General features: G+C 63.1%; 1 protein-coding gene across 1 annotated transcript; it reads left to right on the forward strand.

Moving 5' to 3' along the window:
* Positions 1-29: 29 nt before the first annotated feature.
* Positions 30-17263, forward strand: LOC131080419 (microtubule-actin cross-linking factor 1, isoforms 6/7-like). Its single transcript, XM_058018664.1, has 20 exons — positions 30-269; positions 367-486; positions 582-689; positions 770-988; positions 1211-1414; positions 1486-1717; positions 1837-2063; positions 2234-2356; positions 3038-3139; positions 3260-3361; positions 4312-4458; positions 5371-5526; positions 7817-8014; positions 8653-8781; positions 10255-10425; positions 10535-10690; positions 12396-12602; positions 13476-13595; positions 14766-14935; positions 16754-17263. Exons 1-20 carry the CDS (start codon positions 57-59, stop codon positions 16800-16802), a joined length of 3153 nt encoding a protein of 1050 aa, XP_057874647.1. The 5' UTR covers positions 30-56; the 3' UTR covers positions 16803-17263.
* The last annotated feature ends 1248 nt before the right edge of the window (positions 17264-18511 follow it).

Consider the following 18511-nt stretch of genomic DNA (forward strand, 5'->3'; position numbering starts at 1 on the left):
ACTGATGGCGGTGTTGCGGTGCCACAGGGGAGGAGGCCCAGCTGACACAGGAGAAGATGGAGTCGCTGAGGATGCGCTACCTCATCGTGGGCCAGAGCAGCGCTGACACCGCTCACCGGCTGGGGCAGACCCTGGAGGCCTCGTCTCGCCTGGGCACGGCCCCTGAGGACCTGGCACTGTGGCTGAGCCGCATGGAGAAGGAGCTGGGCGAGCAGGAGAGCCAGCAGGATGGCCAGGAGCCCTCGGTCACTGCCAGTGACAGGGAGAAGGTTTGGCACACTGGGCTCCCCGAGCCCCTCACCATTCCCAGCGTCGGTCCTGGTGCATTCACACCCTCCCTGGCTGACGTCTGCCCCTCCACTGCAGTTTGAGCAGGTCCTGGAGTCCCAGCTCAGCCGCGTGGCCGGGCTGGGTGAGCGGCTGGAGGAGATTGGCCGGGTGCAGCTGGATGCTGAGGCTCTCCGCTCGCAGCTCTCCGAGCAGAAGGTGGGTCTGCAGCAGTGCCCAGGGGTACAGGGGGCACTGGGCTTGGCATCCCCATCCCTGCCAGGACCTGGCACCCACCTGTGGCTCCATTCCAGCTGCTCTCTGCCGAGATCCTGCACTGCCGGGGCCTCATTGAGCGTCTGCTGGGCTTCTCGGAGCCACTGCTGCGCTGCTGCCCTGAGCCCCTGCGGCAGCGCCTTCAGGTGAGCTGCGAGGGTGCCAGGGGACATTACCAGCGCCCAGGGATGGCTGTGCCCTGTGTGGTGACTCCCTGTCTCCACAGCCGTTGGTGCAGGAGCTGCGGGAGCGCACGGAGCAGCTGTCCCTGCGCAGCGGCGCCTGTGCCGTGCAGCTGGAGCACGCCCAGTCCCTGCTCACCCAGTTCTCTGAGGCCCTCGAGGAGCTGCTGCCCTGGCTGGAGGAGACGCAGGCCCTGGGGGTGCAGCTCTCGCCCAACGCCATCAGCTACGAGGCCTTCAAGGAGCAGCAGGCACTGCTGCAGGTGTGGGCAGGGCAGGGGCAAAAGGGACTCGCTTGGCCACCCCGCAGATGGGAGCGGTGATGGGATGGGGGTGGCACCGCCATGGGCACCATTGGGCTGGGACACCCAGCGAACAGGAGCCCTCTGGGAGCAGCACTGGGTGCAGCAGCACATCCCTGTGGGGCGAATCCCACGGGGCACATCCCACCCCAATGCGCCCCCACGGCTCTTCCCCGCTGCCAGAGCCTGCGGGAGGCCATCGCCGAGCACCGGCCGCTGGTGGGGAAGCTGCAGCGTGTGTCGGCGCAGCTGCTGGACCTGAGCCCCGAGCAGGGAGCCCCGTTCCAGCGGCGCTGGCAGGAGCTGGAGGAGCAGTATGGCCACATCCGCGAGCGCGTGCGCCAGGCGGCGACTCTGCTGGAGGATGCCCTGCCGCGATACAGCCAGGTATGCCCACCGCTGCCCTGGTGGGGCGCATCCCCGGGGCCATACCTTCGAGTCACTGGGCTGGTCCGCAGCTGTCAGAGCGCATGGACCTGCTGCTGGAGTGCCTGGAGCGGCTGCAGAGCCGGCTGCAGAGCCAGCCCCCCATCCGTGGCGATGCGGCCCATCTGAGGGAGCAGATCCGGGAGAACAGCCTGGCCCTGGGCGAGCTGGAGAAGCTCGGGGTGGCCCTGGAGGGGATCCGAGCACAGGGCGAGGAGCTGCTGGCCACCGTGCAGGCGGTCAGCTCCGACGCTGCGGACAGAGGTACCGGCATGGAGGGGTGGGCACAGCATGGCCGGCAGGAGATCCGTGTCCCTGTCAGGGCCTGTGTGGGTGCTAGGGCCCTCGCAGCACCCCGATCCCTGACCTGCTGTGCCCTGTAGGGATCCAGGAGCGCACCGAGCAGCTGCTGTCACTGTGGGGCTGCCTGCACGGCCGCTGCCAGGAGCGGGAGCGGTGGCTTCGGGAGCTGCTGGCACTGGCTGAGCGCTTCTGGCATGGCCTGTCTGAGCTGGCTGTGGTGCTCAGTGACACCCAGCAGCTCGTGCTGGGCCTGGAGGAGGCTGGTGGTGAGCCCGAGGCCATCCGCACGCGGCTGCGCACCATGCAGGTATGGCTGGGTGGGGGCTTGTTGGGCAGTGCCATGACATGGCCAGCCTCTGGTGTGGGCAGGGCCCTGGCCAGCCTTTGGGGTGGGCAGTGTCCTGGGCAGATCCTGGTGTGGGCAATGCCCTGGGCAGTCCCTGGTGTGGGCAGCGCTGAGCCCTGTGCCCTGCGCAGGCTCTGCGGGAGGACATTGACGCGCTGCAGGGCGAGCTGGACACGCTGGGCAGCCTGGGCGTGGAGCTGATGGCATCCTGTGGGGACCCTGACAAACCTGATGTCACCAAGAGCCTGGACGATGTGAGTGTCCTTGGGGCTGGGTTCAGGGAGGGACATCCTGGGGGTGCGAGGATGCTGCTTGTGGGGGTGGCGTGTCCCCGATGCCCAGCAGTTCCACTGACCCCCACAGTGCTCCCCACTGACCCCTCACACAGCTCCTGTGCCCCGGCACTCTTGTGGTGTCTCCAGACCTAGATGTCCATGTGGTGCCGCCCCTGTGCCCCTGGCCCTTGTGACACCTATGCCCTGTCCCCCCGAGGCACTGCTGACCCCTGTGCCCTGTCTACCTTGTCCTCCACATCTGGCCCCCCCGTGCCCCAGCCCCACTGTGCCACCACTGACCACTGTGTCTTGTCCACTCTGTCTCCCTGTGCCCTGTCCACCCTGTCCCCCCCATCCCCCTGCACTCTGGCCCTGCGGTGGCACCTCTGACCCCCCTGCCCTGTCCACTCTGTGCACCCTGTTCCCCGGCATCCCAGCCCCACTGTGGCACCACTGACCCCCATGCCCTGTCCACCCTGTCCCGCACGTCCCGTCCCCCTGTGCTCCGGCCCCGCTGTGGCACCACTGACTTCCGTGCCCTGTCCCACTGTCCCCCTGTGCCCGGCCCCGCTGTGGCACCACTGACCCCTGTGCCCTGTCCACACTGTTCCCCCGTGCCCGGCCCCACTGTGCCCGCACTGACCCCCGTGCCCGGCGCAGCTCTACTCCTCCTGGCACAGCCTGAGCCGGGTGTGGACGGAGCGGAACGGGCGCCTCGAGGAGCAGCTCCAGGCCGCCCTCAGCTACCAGGACACCATGCAGGTGGGTTTGGGGGCAGGTCCCCCATGGAGGCGGCAGTGTCACCCTCCTGTCCCCACTCAGGGGTCTGAGGGACCGTGGGGTCACCACGGGTCCCCAACCCCGCGTGTTCCCTGTCCCCAGCGGCTGCTGGAGTGGCTGGACGCGGCCGAGCTGCGCATCGCCGAGGAGTTCCTGGTGGGCGGCGACCTGGACATGGTGCAGCAGCAGCTGGCCGAGCTCAAGGTGATGAGATGTTCCGTGCCGGGCTGGGCTGGGCTGTGCCAAACTGTGCTGTGCCACTCCTGGCTGGGCTGTGCTGTGCCAAACTGTGCTGTGCCGTGCTAAATGGTGCTGTGCCACACTGAGCTGTGCTGTGCCAAACTGTGCTGTGTCATGCCAAACTGTACTGTGCCACGCTAAACAGTGCTGTGCCATGCCAAATTGTTCTGTGCTGCACTAAACCATGCCATGCCGTGCTGTGCTGTGCCATGCTGGGCTGTGCTGTGCCGTGCCAAACCATGCTGGGCCAAGCTGGGCTGTGCTGTGCCACACCATGCTGTGCCGAGCCAGGCTGTGCTGTGCCAGACAGTGCTGTGCCACGCTTGGCCATGCTGTGCCACACCAAATCGTGCTGGGCCGTGCTGTGCCACACTAAACTGTGCTGTGCCATGCCAAACTGTGCTGTGCCAAGCTTGGCCGTGCTGTGCCATGCCAGGCCATGCTGTGCTGCGCCAAACTGTGCCACACCACACCGGGCCATGCCGTGCCATGCCAAACTGTGCTGTGCTGGGCCATGCTGTGCTGCACTAAACTGTGCTGTGCCACACCGGGTTGCACTGTGCCATTCCAAACCATGCTGTGCCACACTAAACTGTGCTGTGCCACGCCAAACCATGCTGGGCTATGCTGTGCCATGCCGTGCCACATCATGCCCTGATCCCTGGGGGCTGGCAGGGGCAGGGAGGGCAGCAGGTGCTCCAGGCAGAGGTTGGATGGATTGGGATGGCACCTTGGACAGTGCCCGTGCCCCAGTGCACAGGGTGGCCAAGTTCTGCCTGGGATGGCCCCCACGAGTCCCTGAGGTGCTTGGGCACCCCCAGAGGAGCAGCTCAGGGCCCGGAGCCTGTGCTGTGCCATGTGTGTGGAGCCCTGGGGTCGGGCTGACCCTGTCACCAACCGGTGCCACCTGCCAGGAGTTCAAGCGGGAGCTGTACCAGTGCAAGGTGGACGTGGAGAGCCTGCGGCACCAGGGGGCCACAGGGCAGGGGGACCCCCCGGCCACGCTCTGCGACTTCCGCCAGCGCTGGGACCACCTGGAGGAGGAGATTGTCAGCAGACAGGTGGGCAGGGGGCACAGGGGGCACAAGGCAGGGCTGGCAGGTGGGGAGGGAGCACAGGGCAGGACTGGCAGGACAGGGGGGTGCTGTGAATGTGCTGGGGGGCACGGGGCTGGGTCAGCGTGGGGGGCTGCAAGTGGGCACTGGGTGGGTGCTGGGTGGGTGCCCATGGCTGGGTGGGCACTGGATGGATGCCTAGGGTCAAGTGGGCACTGATTGAGCACTGTGTGGGCACTGGTTGGGCACTGGTTGGGCACTGGGTGGCTGCCCAGGGCCAGGTGGGCACTGGGTGGGTGCCCAGGGATGAGTGGACACTGGCTGGGCACTGGTTGGTTGCCCAGGGTCGTGTGGGTGCTCTGTGGGCACTGAGTGAGCACTGGATGGGTGCCAGGTGCTCTGTGGGCACCGTGTGGGCACTGGGTGTGTGATGGGTGCTCCGTAGAGACTGGGTGAGCACTCAGTGGGTGTTCAGGGCTGTATGGGCACTGTATGGGTGCCCAGGACCCTGTGGGCAGTGGGTGAGCAGTGGGTGGGCACTGGATGGGTGCTCAGAGCCAGGCGGGCACTGGATGTGTGCCAGGTGCTCTGTGGGCACTGGTTGGGCACTGGGTGGGTGCCCAGGGCCAGGTGGGCACTGGGTGTGTGCCAGGTGTTCTGTGGGTGCCCAGGGCCATGTGGCCACTGGGTGAGCACTGGGTGTGTGCCGGGTGTTCTGTGGGCACTGGGTGGGTGCTCAGAGCCAGGTGGGCACTGGTTGGGCACTGGGTGGCTCTCTAGGGCTATATGGGCACTGTGTGTGTTCTCAGGGCCAGGTGGGCGCTGTGTGGGCACCGGGTGTGTGCCAGAAGCTCTGTGGGCACCCAGGGCCTTGTGGGCTGCCCTTCCCTCCCCTGACCCCACGTTTCCCTCCCGCAGCACCAGCTGGAGGCGGCGCTGCTGGGGCTGGGGCAGTTCCACACGCAGCTGGCCGAGCTGCTGCAGTGGCTGAGCCGCACCGGGGAGCAGCTGCGCGGCCCCGCGCCCCTGCGGCCCGACCTGCAGAGCTGCGAGATCGAGCTGGCCAAGCACAAGGTGAGCCTGCACCGGGGCCGGGGGACACACGAGCACAGCCATGGTCACACTGCTGGTGTGGGAGTCCTGGGGGTCCTGGATGTGGTGCCGCCCCCAGGGTGGGTGTCCTGGTCAGGGTGGGTGTCCTGGTCATGGTAACACATCAGAGTGTGTGCCCTGGCCATGGTGGCACCACCAGGGTGGGTGTCCTGGTCAGGATGGGTGTCCTGGCTGTGGTTGTACCCCAGGGTGGGTGTCCTGGTCAGAGTGAGTGTCCTGGTCATGGTGGCACCCCCTGGGTGTGTGTCCTGGCCATGGTGGCACCCCCAGGGTGGGTGTCTTGGTCATGGTGGCACTCCCAGGTTGGATGTCCTGGCTGTGCTGGCACCACCAGGTTGAATGTCCTGGCCATGGTGGCACCCCAGGGTGGGTGTCCTGGTCAGGATGGGTGTCCTGGCTTTGGTGACACTCCAGGGTATGTGTCCTGGTCAGGGTGGGTGTCTTGACCCTGGTGACACCCCGGGCTGTGTGTCCTGGCTGTAATGGCACCCCAGGCTGGGTGCCCTGGCCCCAGGGCGCTGCCTGGTCCCCCCTCGGATGCAGCAGCAGCTGGGCCGGGCAGGCTGCAGCACAGGACGCGTCCCCTCCCTCGGTGACAGCACGGGAGGAATGAGCTGTCCCAGGGCCGGCCCCGTGCCACAGCCCTGTGCCCGGGCATGCTCCTGACGTGCCTGACATGGGCGAGGCTGCGAGGCCCGGGCTGTCCCTGCTCCAGGGAGGCCGTGAAATGGGTACCTGTCCCTTTTGCCCCTGTCTCATTTGCCCCTGTCTCATTTGCCCCTGTCTCATTTGCCCCTGTCTCCTCTGCCCCTGTCCCGCTGCCCCTGTCCTGCTGCCCCTGTCCTCTATGCCCCGTCCCCTCTGCCCCTGTCCTTCTGCCCCTATCCCTGCTGCTCTGCTGCCACGAATTGGCAAATCCTGTGCCTCGGCCCTGCTTATCACCCTGGCACCAGCCTGGAGGCACCCATGGGTGCCATCCCTGCCCAGCGTGGCACTGTCACTCCCCAGGGCTGCGGTGGCAGCAGTGCTGGGGGCAGCAGAGCTGTTTCGGGGCGAGAGACTTTAGGAATGCAGGTGTGGGTGTGCCTACCAGGTTTAGGGGCTTTAGGAATGGGGGTGTGGGTGCCCCTGTCTTTCTGTCCCAGCTGTGACCCCACCACTCCCTCCCCAGTGGCAGCAGTGTTGGGGGCAGCAGAGGTGTCTCGGGGCCAGGGGCTTTAGGAATGCGGGTGTGGGTGTCCCTGTCCCAGCCGTCACTCTGCCACTCCCTCCCCAGTGGTGCTGGGGGCAGCAGAGGTGTTTTGGGGTGAGGAGCTTTAGGAATGGGGGTGTGGGTGTCCCTACCCGGCCCCAGCCATAACCCTGCTGCTCCCTCCCCAGTGGCAGCAGTGCTGGGGAGAGCAGAGCTGTCTCAGGGCCAGGGGCTTTAGGAATGTGGGGTGTGGATGTCCATGCTGGGTTTAGGGGCTTTAGGGGCTTTAGAAATGGGGCTGTCCCTGCCCGGCCCCAGCCGTGACCCCGCCATTCCCTCCCCAGTGGTGCTGGGGGCAGCAGAGCTGTCTCGGGGCCACGGGATTTAGGAATGCGGGGTGTGGGCGTCCTTGCCGGGTTTAGGGGTTTTAGGGGATTTAGGAATGCAGGGTGTGGGTGCCCCTGTCGCAGCTGTGACCCTGCTGCTCCCTCCCCAGCAGGGCTGGGGGCAGCAGTTTCAGGCTGAGGGGCTTTAGGAATGGGGGTGCGGGTGCCCCTGTCCAGCCCCAGCCGTGACCCCACCGCTTCCTCCCCAGCAGTGCCGGGGGGCAGCAGAGGTGTCTTGGGGCCAGAGGCTTTAGGAATGCAGGGTGTGGGTGGCCCTCATGGGTTTAGGGGTTTTAGGGGCTTTAGGAATGCTGGTGTGGGTGTCCCTGCCCCTGTCCCAGCCTTGACCCCACCGCTCCCACTGCAGTGGCAGCGGTGCTGGGCAGCAGAGGTGTCTTGGGGGCTTCAGGAATGGGGTTGTGGGTGCCCCCACCACGATCCCAGCCGTGATCCTGCCACTCCTGCCCCAGTGGCAGCGATGCTGGGGGCAGCAGAGCTGTCTGGGGGCCAGGGGCTTCAGAAATGGGGGTGTCCCTGCCCAGTCCCAGCCGTGACCCTGCCATCTCCTCCCCAGTGGTGCTGGGGACAGCAGATCTGTTCTGGGGCCAAGGGCTTTAGAAATGGAGTGTACCTACTGCTGCCCCACACCGTGACCCCGCTGGTCCCTCCCCAGGTGCTGCGCACCGACGTGATGTCGCACGCCCGCACGGTGCAGTCGGTGACCGAGGCTGGGCAGGGGCTGCTGCTCTCCAGCCTGGGCGAGAGCGTGGAGGGGCTGCAGCGCAGCCTGCAGCAGCTGGAGCAGCACTGGGAGCTGGTGCGCAGTGAGACCGAGAGCCGGCAGCTGGAGCTGGAGAACAACCTCAGCCAGGTACAGCTGCGGTGCCCCACGTTGGGCGCCTATATATTGGGATTAAATACCGATATAGCGGATGGAACGGGCCTGGGCTGGTCTGGCCCTTGCTGCTTGACCAGAGATGGCAGCTGTGGTGGTTTCACCTCAGAGACACCTTTGGCTAAGCTGGATGCTGCAGCTGGGTGCTTGGGACAAGTCCAGACATGCAGGAGCTCGGGTTTACCTCTGGCGGAAAGGCTTTAGGCGAGGTGAAGGAAAATGAGTTGGTTCTGCTGGAGGATTTTGATCCAGAGCTTTATTCCTGGCACACAGGCCTCTGAATCCAGCAACAGCTCCAACAGAACCAATGAACCGCGTGGTTGCTGTTCCTTTTAACCCCAGGGAGAGGGGGAGGGAAGGGGTAGGGATCCCACCATCCAGGTAAGGGGGAAATTCTCAGGGGACAAATGACACCTGGATGGCCCAATGTCTCCCAGGGCTGAGTGGCATCTTTTGAACTTCACCAATCACATGACACCCTTTCTGGAATGCCAGTATTGATGGACAGCGCTCAGCGGGGGCAAGGGAGGGGAAGGGAGAGGGTATTGGCACACCTGGGGAAAGAACCGGGATGACTGAAACAGGCTACAACCTGAGCCCCGCCTCGCCCCCAGGTGCAGGACATCACGCTGGAGATCACGGAGCTGCTGCAGTGGCTGGAGCAGGTGGAGCTGCAGCTCTTCTGCTCCAAGCCGGCCTGGGGCCACCCGGATGCCACCAAAGAGAAGCTGAACGCACACCTGGTGAGAGCCAGAGGCAGCCTGGGCCCTGATGGAGGACCGGCCCCTGCAGTCTGTTGGTCTCCTGGGGGGATGCGTGACCCAAGTCCACCCTTCTCCACACTGCTGGGCCAGGATCCTTCTCTGCTGCCTCCTCCCCTCAGCCAGGCAGAGCCTGGTGTCCCTCCCTCAGCTGCTCCAGCTCAGAGCAGGAGCCAACCTTGTCCTTGTCCTGAACCTGTTCTTGTCCCCATCCACATCCTTGTCCTGAACCTGTTCCTGTCCCTCTCTTCATCCCCTCTCCCTGTTCACTGTGGCTGTCTCCCTTGTCCCCGTCCTCTGTTCCCATCCCTGTCCCCTGTCTACTTTACCTAACCCCTCCACATCCCCATGCCTGTTCCCATCCCTGTTCCTATGCCTCTTCCCATCCCCATCCCCATTCTCATCCCTGTTCCCAGCCCCATTCCCATCCCCATCCTTGTGCCCCCTTTCATCCACATCCCTGTTCCCATCCCCAGCCTCATTCCCATTCCCATCTCCATCTCCATCCCTGTCCCCATCCCCATTCCCATCCCCATTCCCATTCCCAACACCATCCCCATTGCCATCTCTGTTCCCAGCTCCATCCCTGTACCTATCACCCTGCCTGCCCCATTCTCATCCCCACCCCTGTTCCCATTCTCATCCCCATCCCTATTCCCTTTCCCTTCCCTGTTCCCTTTCCCATCCCTGTTCCCATCCCTGTTGTCAGCCCCGTTCTCATCCCCATCCCTGTTCCCAACACCATCCCTGTTCCCATCCCTGTTCCCTTTCCCATCCCTGTCCCCATCCCTGTTCCCATCCCTGTTGTCAGCCCCGTTCCCATTCCCATCCCTGTCTCCAGCCCCATTCCCATCCACATCCCTGTACCCGTCATCCTGCCTGCCCCATCCACATCCCCATCCCTGTCCCCAGCCCCATTCCCATCCCTGCTCCCATCCCTGTACCCATCACCCTGCCTGCCCCATTCTCATCCCCACCCCTGTCCCCAGCCCTGTTCCCAGCCCCACACTCATTCCCATCCCTGTCCCCAACCCCATTCCCATTTCTATTCCTGTTCCCATCCCCATCCTTGTTCCCAACCCCATTCCAATCCCTATCCCTGTTCCCATCCCTATCCTTGTTCCCTGTCTGCTTTACCTGATCCCTCCCTGTTCCCATCCCCATCTCTGTCCCCTGTGTACTTTACCTGACCCCTCCACATCCCCATCCCTGTTCCCATCCCCATTCCCATTCCTGCTCCTGTTCCCAACACCACCCATCTCCATCCCTGTACCCGTCACCCTGCCTGCCCCATCCACATCTCCATCCCCATCCCACTCCCTGTCCCTTCCTCCCCCTGCCCCCTGTCCCGCCGCTGATGCCGCTTCCACACTATCCCACTGTCCCACCGTCCCTCTGTTGACGCCACTGTCCCGCTGTCCCGGTGCTGACGCCACCGTCCCGGTATCCCGGCAGGAGCTGTGCCGGGAGCTGGAGGCGCGGGCCGGTTCCTACCGGGGGCTGCGGGAGCGGCTGCAGCGGCTGCTGGACTCGTGCCGCGCCGGCCGGCCCTGCAGCACCGAACACAGCCTGCGCCTGCTGGAGCAGAAGTGGGACAGCGTCCAGGCCGAGGCCCAGGAGAGGAAGGTGTGCGGGGGGCTGTGGGGGGCTCTGACCCGCGGGGGGCTCCCCCTGAGCAGGGCAGCCGGTGCCCACCAGTGCCTGCCGTGCCCACCGGTGCCCACCATGCCCACAGGAGCGCCTGGCCGAGGGGCTGACGGTCAGCACCGAGTTCCACGGCTCGGCGCAGGAGCTGCTGCGCTGGGTGGCCCACGCCGAGGAGCTGCTGGGGTCCCCTGCGCCCCCCAGCTTCGTCCTGGACACCGTCACCGCGCAGATCCAGGAGCACAAGGCAAGAGCGGTGCCCTCAGAGCTGGTTGGTGGGGCGGCGGTCTGCCTCAGGGGTGCCCAGGGCAAGTGGCATGTGTGTCCCTGTGGCACCATGACACAGGAGCACAAGGCAAGAGCGGTGCCCTCGGGGCCAGTTTGTGGGGCTGGGGTGTGCCCCAGGGGTGCCCGGGGTAAGTGGAACCTGCAGGGTGCCCAGGGCGAGTGGCACACGTGTCCCTGTGGCACTATGATCCAGGAGCAAAAGGCAAGAGCGGTGCCCTCAGGGTCGGTTTTTGGGGCTGGGGTCTGCCCCAGGGATGCCCAGGGTGAGTGGCACGCGTGTCCCTGTGGCAATACGGTTTGTGGTGCAGGGGTCTGCCCCAAGAGTGCTGTGTGGCACCTGTGGGGTGCCTGGAGGAGTGGCATGTGTCCCTGTGGCAATTCGATCCAGGAACACAAGGCAAGAGAGACACCCTCAGGGTCGGTTTGTGGGGCTGGGGTCTGCCCCAGGGGTGCCCGGGGCGAGTGGCACATGTGTCCCTGCCACCATATGGCACAAAATGAATGATGCTCACAGACTGAGATGTCCGAGGCAAAAAAGGGTGTGTTTACTTCTGCACCTTGATATTTATAGAATTCCAAAAGTCACCAGGGATTGGAGGATGGAATTGCCGCCTCTCCAACCGCACTGGTCAAACCAACAGCCCGTCAATTCTCTCCTCCTCCAGAACGGGATGCAAAACAATCATTATTTACATGAAAAGCACATGAGAAACAAAAATGTAAACATCAGAATACTTAGAAGCACTTTAGAAGAACAGGGCACCATGTCCCCAACCACAGCAGAGCGAGCAAGCTCTGTTACTGGAATTTACCAATATTGCACATGGAACATGCCTTGGCCCTTGATGCTGAACCTAATGGGGGCAATTGTGGTGTTTCACCCCACAGACACTTTTGGCCTGGTGTGTGTGTGGTGTTTCACCCCACAGACACTTTTGGCCGGCTGGGTGTGTGGTGTTTCACCCCATTTTTGGCTGGCTGGGTGTGTGGTGTTTCACCCCACAGACACTTTTGGCTGGCTGGGTGCTGCAGCTGGGCACAAGGAGACAAGTCCAGGCCTGCAGGAGCTCTGGTGGGGCTGGGATGAAGCTTCCCCCCATAACAGGGGCTGCTCCTCAGGTTTCCCTCTGGCAGAGAAGCTTTAAGGTGATGGTGAAGGAAAGGAGTCGGTTCTGATGGAGGGTTTGGATCCAGAGCTTTATTCTGGCCCACAGGCCTCTGAATCCAGCAACTCCTCCAACAGAACGCCCTGAGCCTGCGCTGTTCCTTTGAACCCGGGGGAGAGGGGCAGGGAAGGGGTCGGGTGCCACCAACCAGGGACAGGAGAGGAGGGACAAAGGGACAAAGGGACAAAGGACACCTGGATGGCCCAATGCCCCCCCAGGGGTAGAAGGCATCCTTTGAATCTGTCAATCACTCAATTCTGGAATTCCAGGATGGACAGAGAGTGCTGGGAGGGGGAAGGAGAGGTGGCTGACACACCTGGCAGGGAATTATCAGTGAAGGGACCCAAGTTCTGGGGTAAACCCTGAAATAACACTGCAACACTCTGTGCCCCGTCCCAGCCCGTGCCTGGTGCTCCGTGTCCCCTCCTGGCACGGGCTGTGTCTGGGGGCTCCTCACCCGCCCCAGGACCCCCACCCTGAGCTGCCCCCTCCCCGCAGGCCCTGGTGAAGGAGGCGAACGCGCACGGGGAGAAGCTGGGCGGCCTGGAGGCCGTGGCCGCGCGCCTCAAGGATTTCAGTCGGAAGCAGGACGGGGCCGTCATCCAGAACCTGGTGCTGGCAGCCCGGGAGAGGCTGGGCAAGGTCCTGCAGCGGGCAGCAGAGAGGGGAGCCGTGCTGGAGGAGGCCCGGAAACGCAGCAAGCAGGTACCGGGACACAGCCCGGGCTGGGGAGGGGGCTCTGCACCTTGGCTGCCTTGGGACATGGGCCTGGAGGGACAGGACACGGGGAATGACTTCCCAATGCCAGAGAGCAGGGATGGATGGGATAGGGGGAAGAAATTCTGCCCTGGGAGGAGGGTTTCCTGGAGAAGCTGTGTCTGCCCCATCCTCGGACGTGTCCAAGGCCAGGTTGGACAGGGCTTGGAGCAGCAGTGGAAGGTGTCCCTGCCCATGCCAAGGGGCTGGAACTGAATGGGCTTTGAGGTCCTTCCAACACAAACCATCCTGGGACTGTTGATTCCATGACATGGATCCTGCTGGGAGATGTGCCAGGAAGGGACTCCATGGCTCTGGTGCTGTCACTGTGCTGTCCCGGCCCATGAATTTCTTCCCATGATCTTGGGAAGAAATTCTTCCCTGTGAGGGGGGTTTCCCAGAGAAGCTGTGTCTGCCCCCATCCTCTTATGTGTCCAAGGCCAGGTTGGACAGGGCTTGGAACAAGCTGGGCTAGTGGAAGGTGTGGCAAGGGGGTGGAACTGGATGGGCTTTGAGGTCCTTCCAGCCCAAACCATCCCGGGACTGTTGATTCCATGTCATGGGTCCTGTTGGGAGCTGGCCCAGGAGGGGACCTGATGGCTCTGGTGCTGTCACTGTGCTGTCCTGGCCCAGGAAGGGACCCCATGGCTCTGGTGCTGTCACTGTGCTGTCCTGGTCCATGGTTTGCCCCGTGGTGGTGGCCAGGCCGTGTCACTGCCTTGTGTGGCCCCATGGCTCCTGTTTGGGTGGCCTCACATCCACTTTGCTGCTGGATCCCCCCCGAGCCCCCTGCAGCCCCCTGAGCCCTGCCCTGCCCTGCAGTTCAGCGAGTCCCGGCGGCTGCTCCTGGACTGGATGGACGAGGTGGAGCAGAGCCTGGAGGAGCCTCAGGACGCGGCCACCAGCCAGGAGGAGATCAAGTGCCAGCTGGCTGAGCACAAGGTGGGGCTGCCCCTCGTGCTCCTCGGCACGGGGCGTGCAGAACTGGGCTTCTGGGGGGTCCCCAGCTCCTGGGGGGGGTTGGACAATACCCCAGGGTCTCAGATTGCTGTTGATAATTGCTGCCCCGAGTTGTGCAGGATGTCTCTGCTTCGGCCCGCGCGGCTAAAGAACGAGTCTGGACTCTTCACTTTTCAGTGTTGAGGTTGTTTATTAATTCTTATCTATAAAATTTTCTTTCTGCCCAGCCGAGATCTGCTCAGCAGGGCAGCCACAGGCACTCTGACCGCCCCTGAGGTGGTGTTGTCCTTTTATACTACAAACTACATATAACATATTTACACTTAATTCCCAATACCCATCACCTATGTTAGACAGTGAGCTTCTACTCCAAACCGATCCCAAAGTGCCAACATCACAGCAGAAAATGGAGAACAAGAAGAAGGAAAAAGGCTGGACATGCCCAGATTCCTCTATCTTGTCCCCATACCAAAAATCCTAAAATCTACATTTTCACCCTGTGATCATTTTATTATTACACCATTCAAACCGGTGTGACTTTCAGGTCCTCATGCAAAGTTGGCAACTTGCTCCAGGGGTCAAAATCAAATCCCCAGGTGTTCTGGGCTACCTGCCAGGATCTCTGAGCCCCCGGCGGGGTCCTCGGCAACTCTGGACACCCAGAGGGATGTGCTGAGCTCTGACACCAGGGCCATCCTGCAGTGCTTGGAGACCTTGGGGGAGTGCTGGGCTGAGGGGTGTTGGGTTTGTAGGGCATCCCAACCACCCCACAGCCCTTGGGTGAGCAGGGAGTGTCCTTCTCCAGCCGGGGGACCCAGCACCCGGGGGAACACCCAGTGCCAGGGGTGTCAGGGAACACCCTAGGGCCATCCTACAGTGCTGGGAGACCTTGGGGGAGCGCTGGGCTGAGAGGTGTTGGGTTTGTAGGGCATCCCAACCACCCCAGAGCCCTTGGGGGAGCAGGGAGTGTCCCCCCACACATCTGGGGGAGTCCTGGGCTGAGGGATGTTGGGCATTTAGGGCATCCCAACCGCCCCAGAGACCTTGAGGGAGCAGGGAGTGTCCTTCTCCAGCTGGGGGACCCAGCCCTGCCCACTCTGTGTGGTGGCTCTGGGCTGTCCCTGGGTGCCCACACTGCCTGTGCCCCTGCAGGCGTTCCAGAAGGTGCTGCGGGCCAAGCGCCCGGTGTACGAGGCCACGCTGCGGAGCGGGCGGGCGCTGCGGGAGGGGGCGCGGCTGCCCCAGGACCTGCAGCCGCTGGAGGAGCTGCTGGGGGAGCTGAAGGAGCGCTGGGACGCGCTGTGCAGCCACGCCGCGGAGAGGTGGGGGCGGCGCCGGAGGGGTGGGGTGGAACGGGGATGGGGGTGAGGTGTGGGTGGGGTGGGATGGGCTAGGGAAGGGGTTGGGATGGGGATGGGACAGGGAAGGGGTTGGGATGGGGATAGGATAGAGAAAGGGGCCGGGATTCGGATGGGACAAGGAAGGGATTGGGATAGGGAAGGGGTTGTGATGCAGGTGGGATGGGAATAGGGATGGAAATGGTGCCCACAGCATTTCTGGGAGGGTTTGGGGTGCAGAGGAACCTTGTGAAGGTTTGGGGTGCCCGGGAACCCTGTGCCCACTGCTGTGAGGGTTTGGGGTGCAGGGGAACCCTGTGAGGGTTTGGGGTGCAGGGGAACCCTGTTCCCTTTGCTGTGAGGGTTTGGGTGGTAGGGCAACCCCATTCCCACTGCTGTGAGGGTTTGGGGTGCAGGGGAGCCCTGTGAGGGGTTGGGGTGCAGGACAACCCTTTGCTCACTGGTGTGAGAGTTTGGGGTGCAGGGGAACCCTGTGGCCACTGCGAGGGACTGTTGGTTTCTTTGATGTGGCCTTTCTCTAATTGTTCATTGACCAGATTTGAGAGAACTCAGTTTCTTCTTCTCCAGGGGCCATTGACTCACGCAGACAGGATTGTTGGTTTTCCATGACAGCTTCAGGGTGACCGGTGCCATCATGGCCCCTTTCCAAAATCCACTTCTAGCTGTGGCACGATCTGTTCTCTGCTCGCTCTGAGGGTCCCAGGCGGGCACGTGGAACTGCCCTTCCTCCCTGAGCATCCTCCTCTGGGACCCCATTCCCAGCATTGCTGGGCTCTGCCCTTGGGCTGCAGCTGGGCCCCATCCATGTCCACAATGGCATTGCCAGGACCTGTCCCTGTCCTTAATGGCACTGCCAGGACCTGTCCCTCTCCTTAATGGCACTGTCAGGACCTGTCCCTGTCTATAATGGCACTGCCAGGACCTGTTCCAGTCCATAATGGCACTGCCAGGACCTGTCCCTGTCCTTAATGACACCACCAGGACCTGTTCCAGTCCATAATGGCATTTCCAGGACCTGTCCCTGTCCCTAATGGCACTGCAAGGACCCATCCATGCCCATTATGGCATGGCCAGGACCCATCCGTGTCCATAAGGACACAGCCACGATCTGTTCCTGTCCATAATAGTGCTGCCAGGACCAGTTCTTGTCCATAACAGCCCTGCCAGGACCTGTTCCAGTCCATAACGGCACCATATATCTCCATAATGACACCACCAGGGCCCATCCCTGTCCATAATGGCTCTGCCAGGACCTGTCCCTGTCCATAAGGACACAGCCACGACCTGTTCCTGTCCATAATGGCGCTGCCAGGACCTGTTCTAGTCCATAATGGCACCTCCAGGAACTTACCCAGTCCATAATGGCACTGCCAGGACCTGTCTCTGTCCTTAATGACACCACCAGGACCTGTTCCTGTCCATAATGGTGCCACCAGGGCCTGTCTCTGTCCATTATGGTGCTGCCAGGACCCATCCCAGTCCATAGCAGTCCCACCAGGACCTGTCCCAGTCCATAATGGCACTGCCAGCTCCCTGTGGCAGCCCTGGGGTTCCTCTTTGGGATGCCCTCGGGTTCTGAGCATGCCCTGTGCCCGCAGGTAGCACAAGCTGGAGGAGAACCTGCTCAGGACCCCATCCATGTCCATAATGGCACTGCCAGGACCTGTCCCTGTCCATAATGGCACCACCATGACCCATCTTTGTCCATAACGGCCCTGCCAGCTCTGTGGTGGCTCTGGGGTGCCCCCCCCAGGTGCCCACACTGCCCTGTGCCCCTGGCAGGCAGCACAAGCTGGAGGAGAACCTGCTCAGGACCCATCCATTCCCATAGCAGCCCTGCCCTCACTGTGTGGTGGCTCTGTGGTGACCCCAGGGGTGCCCACACTGCCCTGTGCCCGCAGGCAGCACAAGCTGGATGAGAGCCTGTTCAGGATCCAGCCCAGTCCATAATAGCCCTGCCAGGACCCTGTGGTGGTTCTGGGGTTCCTCTTTGGGGTACCCACACCGCCCTGTGCCCCCGGCAGGCAGCACAAGCTGGAGGAGAACCCGCACAGGACCCATCCCTGTCCATAATGACAATGCCACGACCCTGTGGTGGCTCTGGGGTGACCCCACAGGATGCCCTCAGGTGCCCACGCTGCCCTGTGCCCCTGGCAGGCAGCACAAGCTGGAGGAGAACCTGCTCAGGATCCATCCCAGTCCATAGTGGTCCCACCAGGACCCATGCCAGCCCATAATGGCTGTGCCAGCTCTGTATGGCGGCTCTGGGGTTCCTCTTTGGGGTGCCCCCGGGTTCTGAGCGTGCCCTGTGCCCCTGGCAGGCAGCACAAGCTGGAGGAGAACCTGCTCTTCTCGGGCAAGTTCACAGACGCGCTGCAGGCGCTCATGGACTGGCTGTACCGCACCGAGCCGCAGCTCAGCGAGGACGCGCCCGTCGGGGGGGACCGCGACCTGGTCGGGGACCTCATGGACAAGCACAAGGTGAGTGGCCCTGGGGAGGGGTCTGCAGGGACCCCCGGGCTGTGCCCACCCTCGCTGTGGGGCAGGAAGGGGCATTGCCGGCTGGGGAGACCCTGGTGTGACCCCGGTTTGGGGTGCCCTTGACCTGGTATGGGGGCACCGTGTGCCCCAGAGATGGGAAGGGGTTGGGGGGCAGGGAAACCCTGTGAGGGTTTGGGGTGCACAGGAGCTGTGAGGGTTTGGGGTGCAGGAGAGCCCTGTGAAGGTTCGGGGTGTACAGGAACCCTGAGCTCACTGCTGTGAGGGTTTGGGGTGCAGGGGAGTCCTGTGAGGGTTTGGGGTGCAGGAAAACTCTGTGAGGGTTTGAGGTGCCCAGGAACCCTATTCCCACTTCTGTGAGGATTGGGGTGCACGGGAGCCCTGTCAGAGTTTGGGGTGCTGGGAAACTCTGTGAGGGTTTGGGATGTAGGGGAGCCCTGTGAGGGTTTGGGGTGCAGGAAAACCCTGTGCCCTGTTCTGTGAGGGTTTGGGGTGCAGGAGAACTCTGTGCCCTTTTCTGTTAGGGTTTGGAGAGCACAGCAACCCTATGCCCATTTTTGTGATTTTGGGGGTGCACAGGAACCCTGTGCTCACTTCTATGACGGTTTGGGGTGCAGGGCAACTCTGTGAGGGTTTGGGGTGCAGGAAAACCCTGTTCCCACTGCAGTGAGGGTTTGGAGTGCACAGGAACCCTGTACATCTCACTGCTGTGAGGTTTTGGGGTGCACTGGAACCCTGTGCCTACTGGTGTGAGGGTTTAGGGCGCAGAGTAACCCTGTTCCCACTGCAGTGAGGGTTTGGGGTGCACAGGAGCCCTGTGCCCGCTTCTGTGAGGGTTTGGGGTGCAGGAGAGCCCCATTCCCATTGCTGAGAGGGTTTGGACTGCACAGGAACCCTATGCTCACTGCTGCGAGGTTTTGGGGTGCACAGGAACCCTATGCCCACTGCTGCGAGGTTTTGGGGTGCACAGGAACCCTATGCTCACTGCTGCGAGGTTTTGGGGTGCACAGGAGCCCTGTACCCACTGCTGCGAGAATTTGG

This window comes from Melospiza georgiana, chromosome 1 (genome assembly GCF_028018845.1).
Source record: "Melospiza georgiana isolate bMelGeo1 chromosome 1, bMelGeo1.pri, whole genome shotgun sequence".
NCBI classification, from domain to species: domain Eukaryota; kingdom Metazoa; phylum Chordata; class Aves; order Passeriformes; family Passerellidae; genus Melospiza; species Melospiza georgiana.

What these genes read in the sequence shown, in the direction of transcription:
- LOC131080419 (XM_058018664.1), top strand. Translation starts at nt 57, where the DNA reads ATGGAGTCGCTGAGGATGCGCTACCTCATCGTGGGCCAGAGCAGCGCT. An exon ending in AGCAGCAGGCACTGCTGCAG is followed by an intron (nt 989 to 1,210) that starts GTGTGGGCAGGG and finishes CCCCGCTGCCAG; the next exon opens with AGCCTGCGGGAGGCCATCGC. An exon ending in CCGAGGCCCAGGAGAGGAAG is followed by an intron (nt 10,426 to 10,534) that starts GTGTGCGGGGGG and finishes CCATGCCCACAG; the next exon opens with GAGCGCCTGGCCGAGGGGCT.